This window comes from Octodon degus, unplaced genomic scaffold (genome assembly GCF_000260255.1).
Source record: "Octodon degus isolate 3935 unplaced genomic scaffold, OctDeg1.0 scaffold00184, whole genome shotgun sequence".
NCBI classification, from domain to species: Eukaryota; Metazoa; Chordata; class Mammalia; order Rodentia; family Octodontidae; genus Octodon; species Octodon degus.
In genome coordinates this window covers 4048028-4056461 of record NW_004524760.1, presented here as the reverse complement: position 1 = coordinate 4056461, position 8434 = coordinate 4048028, and the positions used below count along the sequence as shown (strand labels likewise).

Sequence of the window (8434 nt, the reverse complement as noted above, 5' to 3'; positions counted from 1 at the left end):
ATTTGAAGAGTTGCATCATTCTGTACGAAGCTTTTTAAATTAATAACTTGAGGAAGGAACATTGCCATTTTTCCATTTCAGATCGCCTTTGTTTTGCCATTCTCTACAGCAGACCAAAGAGTGCATCCAATGAACATTATTTCAGCGTAGATAATGAACTTGAATATGAGAAGTAAGTATTTCTTTTTAAAGATTGTTAGTAACTGTAAAGGTATGTTTACAAAGAGGGTAGCTTTGGAGAATTATAAATCTGTTGTTGGTTGCTTGCTTATTGAAGGAATTAAAAAAAAAATCTGTGGTTAATGATTGTGGAGATGAGGTCAAAATGAACTAACTTTCCTGCTCCCTTTTGTTGTTTCTTGGGAGAGGTTGGGGGGGGGGTTTGAACTCAGGGCCTTTTGCATGCTAGTCCAGTGCTCCATGCTAATCCCCTGAGCTATATCCCTAGCCCTTCTTAAATTGTATTCTGAGACCAACGTGTTGCTAGGTTGTCTGCACTGGCCTCAGACTTGGGATCCTTCTGCCCTGGATTCTGAAGTCGGTGTGCGCCCCACAGAGAACTTCACTGCATTTAAAAGTTCAAATTTCATATTTAATGGTCTATGCTGCAGTATGCTGTAAATGTGGACTAAGTAAGGTAGAGGTTTTGCCAGTGGAAAATATGTGCGGAAGATCAGAGTTCTGAATTTGAAAAGGTATTTGCATGTTAGTTGAAGTTAGATTTGGGATGTAGTGCTTGTTGTGTTTTGGTTTTGTTTTCCATTGGTGCTGGGGATTGAATGCAGGGCCCCAGACTGCTATGGGGGAGCCCACCACTGAGCCTGCAGCTTGCTTGGTGCTTCTGTAAATAAAGATGTTACCAGAACATTTTTTCCACTACTAAGACGGTACCTGTGCATTCTGTGACCCATAGCAGTTTGGTTTGGTGAATGCTTTCTTGTTTATTTGATCTTGTAGACTCAGAAAAGGCACATACATACATATTTTTGTTTTTCAATTTTAAAGCTTCTACGCAGATTTTGGACCACTGAATTTGGCAATGGTTTACAGATACTGTTGCAAGATAAATAAGAAACTAAAGGTAAAGTCTTTTTTCCTTAAGATTTGACTTTAGTAATTATTGTTAGCTTAATCTTGGGGTGAAAAATTAGGAAGACCTTTCTCTTTTTTCAAAAGGTTATTTTAAAATTCTTTTAACAAAATTTCTTTCTGAAGTGCCTTTTTTAGGATACCTTGAAAACACAGGGGATGTATGTTTGTTTTTACTGCCTTGGTGTTTAGGACGTGCACATCTGTATGTGTGTGCGTGCGTGTGTGTGTGTGTGTGTGTGTGTGTGTGTGTATTATAGAGTAGTGCGTGCATTTGTTTCCTAGAGCTTTGATTGAATATGTGAGTTCCTGTCGATGTGGTTGTGCTGGTGATGCTCACATACCTGAAATGACAAAGTGGGGGGCTGGCGAGATAGCTCAGTGGTCTGAGGCGCCTGCTCAGGCAAGCTTAGGCAAAGCATAGGGACCGCGGTTGGATTGCGGGCACCACATGCCTCGCTAGCCCCACACATAGGGCAGGCTGAGCTGGCCAAAAATAAATAAATTAATTTAAAAAAAAAAGGAATTTATTGGGGCTGGGGAGATAACTCAGTAGAATAAGGGCTTGCCTGGCAAGTGCAAGGGTCTGAGTTCAATCCCCAGTTCCACCAAAAAAAGAAAGAAAAGACAAAGTGGGAATTGGTTGGTTCAATAACATCTTATTGTCTGACTGAATGGAGCTATAACTGAAGGAGAGAAGTTTCCCTTGCTGTGATCCTCACTCTTCTGGGGACTGTACCTTGGATCCTTTTTTTTTTTTAAATTTTTATTTATTTGTGTGTGTGTGTGTGTGTGTGTGTGTGTGGCCAGCTCGGCCCACCTGGGGGCGGGGCTGGCTGGCATGCGGTGCTGGGGGATTGAACCGCGGTCCCTGTGCTTTGCTAAGCTTGTTCTAAGTAGGTGCTTTAGACCACTGAGCCATCTCACCAGCCCCTGTACCTTGGATCCTTGATAGAGATGATTAGGGCGCAAGAGAAACGCAAGAGCAGCCTTTCCCTAAAGGCTGTTACCACTGGAAGTTTAAAAGATAAGTCTGTTTTTGTTAGTTTGAATTCAGACCCCGTTATCTTCATTTAAAAAGTGTTGCATTACCCGGTCAGGCATAGCTGCTTGCTAGCAGCTCCAGATTAGTCATTATAAATTGTTGAGTAGGAAATACTGTATTTGGGAACAGGCACTTTTAAAAGCAAAATATATTCAGTGGATAACCTATCAGACAACTATGAAAGGAAATAAAATTTATTTTTATTTATAATTTTAATTTACCGTAATGAAAGCTTTTTGCATAAGGGAGATTTTTCCCCCCTTGCTCATATGCACTACAAATTCATACAAAGGTGGACACTGCCTTCTTCTGGGCACTTAGATAGGAATATAAAAACTCAGAGCATCAGAGACGGGTTTCCATCCCCTTTCCCACTTGTTAGTGGCAGTTTTGGTCTCTTGTTTCCGTCAGGGCTAGGAAGCTGAAAATAAATTCCTCTCTCTCAACTCTTTAATTTTGAAAGGACCCCACCCCCACCCTAGCGATCTGTGGACTTTGATTCTTTGGGTCAGCCAAAAATAGATTTTTTTTTTTTAAATAATTTACTAGAACAATTTGTATATGTTGCTCATCCAACCTGACTGAAGCCTTGCTGCCTTTTAGTGGGTAGGGATTGATAGAAAGTGGATCGCAAGTTTGAAGCAGGAGAGTTGAATTGGGTTTTTGTGCTCAGAGGGCTGCTTGGGTTCTATTCGTGTGTTTTGGTCAGCTCGAGTCTCTTAGCACATACATGTTGGTCTCCGGCTCCCGGGATGCAGGAGTGTGGGCTTACGGCAGCCACACAGCATGTGCTTACCGAGCTGAATGTATCCTGTTCCCGTCCTTACCCCAGTTATTTCTGCTCCTGTTCGGGAGGCACAGCTGGGCAGTGCTAACTGGTTGTGTGTTCCTTTTTTTTTTTTTTTTTTGGCAGAACCAGGGATTGAACTCAGGCCACTGTACTTGTACTTACCAGGCAAACACTTACTCTACTGAGCCATCTCCCTGGCCCATGTTCCTATGTTTTGAAGTTGCATATCCTTGTAAACTTCAGAGTGGTGTATAATTTGCAGACAGAACTATGTACCAGTCCGTGAGCATACAACTCAACGAGTTTCCACAGATGGAATGGGTACCTGTAGGTAGTTACCTCACTTAAGGAACAAATAGCAGTCCCCAGCCCCCACTTCCCTCTAGGTTGCCCCCCTCTGCCTGTCCCTCCCTTCTTACTCAGAATTGTGATTGCCTACAGCATTGATTAGTTTGCCCTTCCTCCCTCCCTTTCTCTGTCCCTCCCTCCTTCCTTTCTTCCTTATTTCCTTCCTTCCACAGTGCTAGGGATTAAACTCGGGGCCTTTCTGCTTAGCTACATCCTCTAGCTTCACTAAATTGCTAAATTCCCCAGGCTGGGTTTGAACTTTTTGCCCTGCCTTATCTTCCAAAGTGGTGGGATTGGGATTACAAAAATTCACCACCACACCTGCTTCCCCTTGCGTTTTAATGTCACGTTTTTGGACTAGACTACTTAAAAAGTAATCAGAAAAGAAAGCCTTCTCCCTTCTCGTGTCCAGCTTCTTCCGTCGTCTTTGAGAGGCAGAGGCAGTCTGTGCTTTTTTGCTGTTGTGTTGTGACTCCGAGACACTGACTTTTCCTTTCCCCATCCCTGGATTTAGATGATGAGATTATGAGGCCGAGCAGACACTGACTTTTCCTTTCCCCATCCCTGGATTTAGATGATGAGATTATGAGGCCGAGTCTGACAGCTCCTCAGGAGAACAGAGTTCTGTTAAACAACTGGCATTCTGTGGAGAACTGTAGACTCCCACTGGCACCTCTTAGAAATGACCTGAGCATCTGTCTTTTTTTTGGGGGGGGAATGATTTAAATGATTTTATTTATTTTTAAAAGTATCCTTGTGTTTGTTTTTGCGGTACCTGGGACTGAACTCAGGACCTTGCGCTTGCCAGGCAGGCACTTATACTGTTGAGCTATATCCCGGTACCTGGGACTGAACTCAGGACCTTGCGCTTGCCAGGCAGGCACTTATACTGTTGAGCTATATCCCCTGCCCTAGCATCTGTCTTTAAGCATGCATCTGTTCATGTCACATCCCTTTGGCCCTCTTGAGGTTTTTTTTTTTTTTTTTTTTTTTTCGGAACTGGGGCTTGAACTCAGGCCCTTGCACATGCCAGGGAAGCGCTTATTCCACTGAGCCATCTCCCTGGCCCCCCTCTTGAGTTTTATGTTCATTCTAACTTCAGAATAACTTTATAGGAAACGCTTTGGTATCTTGGGGCGTCAGCATTGCTGTTTTCAAAGCTCTTGTGAATGTGAATGCTTATTTGTTGCAAGATTTCTAATTCGTCTTTATCAGAGTAAAACTTTTTAAAGAACTTAAAAAACAATACTAACAACTGTGTATTTTTATGCAGTCCATTACAATGATGAGGAAGAAAATTATTCATTTTACTGGCTGTGATCAAAGAAAACAAGCTAATGCTGCTTTCCTTATTGGATGCTACATGGTAAGTACTTCCCTGGTACAAGTAGGTCACCTGTGTTCGCACGAGAACATCTAGCAAGGGTGTGCACAGACATGCGTAGCAGTGTTGCGAGAAATGGGCCGTGCACCATGCAGGGTAGAGCCCCCTGGTGCTCTGCTGAGGTTGCTGGAAGAAAGAACGCATTGGGACAGTGACTGTTCGCAGAAGACTGAAGAATTTGCTTTCTTTTTTTTCTTTCTAAATTTCATTTATTTGTTTATTAGTACAAGTTTGCCATATATAACGATCACATTCATCATAGGAAATTTGTGCCTGTAGATAATATATCTTAATCTTTGAGAATTTCATTTATTAGTAAGCTATATTGGAAGACCTTTGGTTTTTTATTTATTTGTTTGCTTATTCTGTGGGTGCTGAGGGTTGAACCCAGGGATTTGCATGTGCTGAACAATTCCTCTAACGCTTAAGTTTAGCCTGTTTCTGTAGAGTCAAATTTTATTTTGCATCAATGTGATCCTGCAGGCTCCCCTATAGGGAGCTTTTTACATAAACCAGCTATAGGTTTGGGTTTTTTTTTCTGTGTTTAGGACAGGGTCTACAGGGTCTCACTATGTAGATCAGACTCGCAGTGATTCTCCTGTTTTCAGCCTCCCACGTGCTGGGATTACAGGTGTGTGCCACCATGCCCAGTCTCAGTTGCTGTCTCAGGTGCCCTGGGGGCAAGGCTGGCACGGCAGGCCTGGGGATTGAACCCCCCGGCCACTGTGCTCTGCCTAAGCGGTGCTTTAGTCCGCTGAGCCTTTGGACCAGCCCTGCGGCTGCAGTTTTTCCTGAATTGACTTAGAGCTCAGGACTGGAGAGCGCAGGTCTGTGGGCTGACGAGGAGTCTTCTTTTCTCATCTTTTCTATCTAGTGTCTAGAATGTTTCTTACACTTCTAGCCCACCAGAGGTGTAATAGTTACTCACCTAGATTAAAATAATAATAATAATAATAATAATAATAATAAAAATAAAACATTGGATTTGGAGCTTTTTACATAAGTTTGTCCTTCCCTTCAACTTGCTACCTGTCTCAGTCATGCTGTCCCCACCTTCTAAAGTTATTTTCTTGTATACACTTTGATAATCTAGAATTTACAAAAATTAGACCAAAACCAAAACCCTTCTGAAGCTAATTTGAAATTGAACGTCAAATCGTTTCCATATACTTGTTTGTTTAGTTATTTTTGATACTGTGGTTTGAACTTGGCTTTTCCTCAAGCTATATCCTCAGGAAAAAAATTGAGAGGAAGGAAATATTACAAATGCTTTACCTTGTCCTGGGATTTTATTCATAAATTGACCTAATATGGGATGGTGGGGAGAGATGTGAGGTAATTCTTTGAAACACAGGAATAAAGCATTAATGATTCTAAATAATTGTTTATTTTTATCTTAACAGAGGGGTTAGGTGTCATAAGACCCTAAAACATGTACTGATAGATGTGCCCACTTTCTTTTTTTTTTTGTGGAACCAAGGATTGAACTCATGCTCTTGCGCTTGCCAGGCAAGCGCTTATTCTACTGAGCTATCTCCCTGGCCCTGTGCCCACTTTCTGTTAGTCCTTTTATCAGATAGTCAACCATGTCCCTGTGTCATCAGAAGTGACAAAAGAAACCTGGCTGTTCAAACTGCTGTCTCTGTGAGTCTGGGTGAATAGTTTTACCATGATAGCTATCTGGGTCCCAGAGTCTTTGATAAAAAAAAAATCAGAGTCCAGCTAACTGGGCGAAGGGTAAAGGGTTTAAAGATAAGGGAGTTTTTCCTTTACAAAAGGCTGTGTGCTCTGTTTTATGAAAGGATGCTCCTGTTAATGTGCTAATCAGTGACCTTCAGCCAGATTTGGGAGTGGTGCTACTTCACCATGTCATTTCAAAGTAAAGGTGAAGTTTTAAATAAAAATGGAAATGTTGGGGCAGGCTGGCTGGCTGGCTTGCTTTCTCTTTTGTCTTTTTTTGGGTACTGGAAATTGAACTCAGGGCCTTGTGCTTGCCAGGCAGGTGCTTATGCTGTGGAGCCATATCCCTGGTCGTAAATAAATGCTTTTCAAAACAAATTCGTGATTAAAAGACCATTTTTTTTAATTTATTTATTTTATTTATTTATATTGTGTGTGTGTGGCCAGCTCAGCCCACCAGGGGGCGGGGCTGGCTGGCATGTGGTGCTGGGGGATTGATCCGTGGTCCCTGTGCTTTGCTAAGCTTGTTCTAAGTAGGTGCTTTAGACCACTGAGCCATCTCACCAGTCCCTAAAAGACCATTTTTAAAATAAAAATTTGAGAATTTGTTTTTCATCTTATAAAAAAAAGTCATGCACGAAACTTATATTCATGCACCCTGAAAAGAATTTTTTATTTTTTTCAAAATTTTATTGATAAACAGATAGTAATGAGACAGTTTCAAATCAAATTGGTAGTACAGTTTCAATAACTAACACTCTGCATATATTCTTCTTAGTGGTAAATTGCTGTACAAGATGCGGACTTGAGATCCTATTTACAAACACCATTAGAACAATGCTATTATGGGCTACTGGACTCTTTTAGAATATTTTGCTGAGTTTACATACCTATAATATTCAAATAACGGAACTTAGGAAAAAAGGGGTATACAGATGAATGTCCATTTTGTATCTGTGTATTCAAAGTGGTTAGGATAGATATATAGTTTAACTGGCAATGTCAGAAATTATTGATCTGAGTCTCCCACAGCTCAACATAACAGCATGACTTTACTTCCTATATTTCGTCTTCATACTTTTCTGCTGGATGGTTAAGACCAAGGTAAAGCAGGACCTATGCAACAAGAGTTGTAGCTTTTGGGTCTGAGAAGGTCAGTGAAATGCCCCCAGGATTTATCCTGAGATCCTGTACCTCAGATTGTAGAACCTTTGTCAGTGTCAGCCATGTGGATGAGTCACGGCCATTGCTTGGCCAATGTGCTCTCTGTGAAAGCCTGAGAGAGTGTTTTCTGTCCATGTTTTAAGATTTCTTTTTTTCTTTTTTTTCTTTCTTTCTTTTTTTTTTTGTAGAACTGGGGATTGAACTCAGGCCCTTGTGCTTGCCAGGGAAGCATTCATTCTACTGAGCCATCTCCCCAGCCCCTCTGAAAAGAATTTTTAAAAGCTTGTATTTATAGAAGCAGGATATACCCATGTCTGTGTATGCATGATATACATTCACATATGTATACTGTATGTTTGTTGTTTACCAGTAGCTTTCTCACCTGCCTTTCCCCACCCCTGGTGCCAGGGAGCTAACTGATGCCAAGGAACAAACTTGTGACTTTGTGCTTGTCAGGCAGGTGCTTATGCAGCTAAGCTATGTCCACAGCCCTCACTTGCTTTTAAAAAATGTTAGTGACCTGTTCTTCCATCTTCGTGTATATTTTATCTTTGTTAAGACGTATCTAGATGTCCCCTCCGAGCCTCATGCAGTCATCGGAGGGGCTCTTTGGAGGTAGCTGGGTCTAGGGTGTGTGATGCTGGGATTGATGATGATGCTGGGATAAAGGAAGGCCCACCTTGGGTGTGGGTGGCCCCCCGCAGATGAGGGGTTGCTTGGAAGAGATAAAGGGGAGAGGTGGACAACTGCTGTTGCTGCCCCTACCTTGGTCCCCTGTTTTCCCTGAAACCTCTGTAGACTGTGAACCAAAGTAAACCTTTCCTCCTTTACTTTGGGTTTTGGGTATTTTGTCTGAGCAATGAGAAAAGTAGCTAAGACAGGAGGAAAAAAGGAAAACCAATTTCAAAACAGGATAATAGGAGGGTAACATTGT

At 41.8% G+C, this 8434-nt stretch overlaps 1 protein-coding gene across 12 annotated transcripts in view; it reads left to right on the top strand.

Moving 5' to 3' along the window:
- Positions 1 to 8434, top strand: part of Cdc14b (cell division cycle 14B) — a 114264-nt gene that overhangs the window by 40027 nt on the left and 65803 nt on the right. For 11 of the 12 annotated variants that reach the window (XM_023703972.1, XM_023703969.1, XM_004643802.3 and 8 more), the window contains exons 2-4: positions 82 to 172; positions 1006 to 1081; positions 4546 to 4638. In XM_023703972.1, the coding sequence (XP_023559740.1) occupies positions 82 to 172; positions 1006 to 1081; positions 4546 to 4638 (260 nt within the window). The remainder of the gene's footprint in view (positions 1 to 81; positions 173 to 1005; positions 1082 to 4545; positions 4639 to 8434) is intronic. The other variant, XM_023703976.1, reaches the window with a different exon arrangement.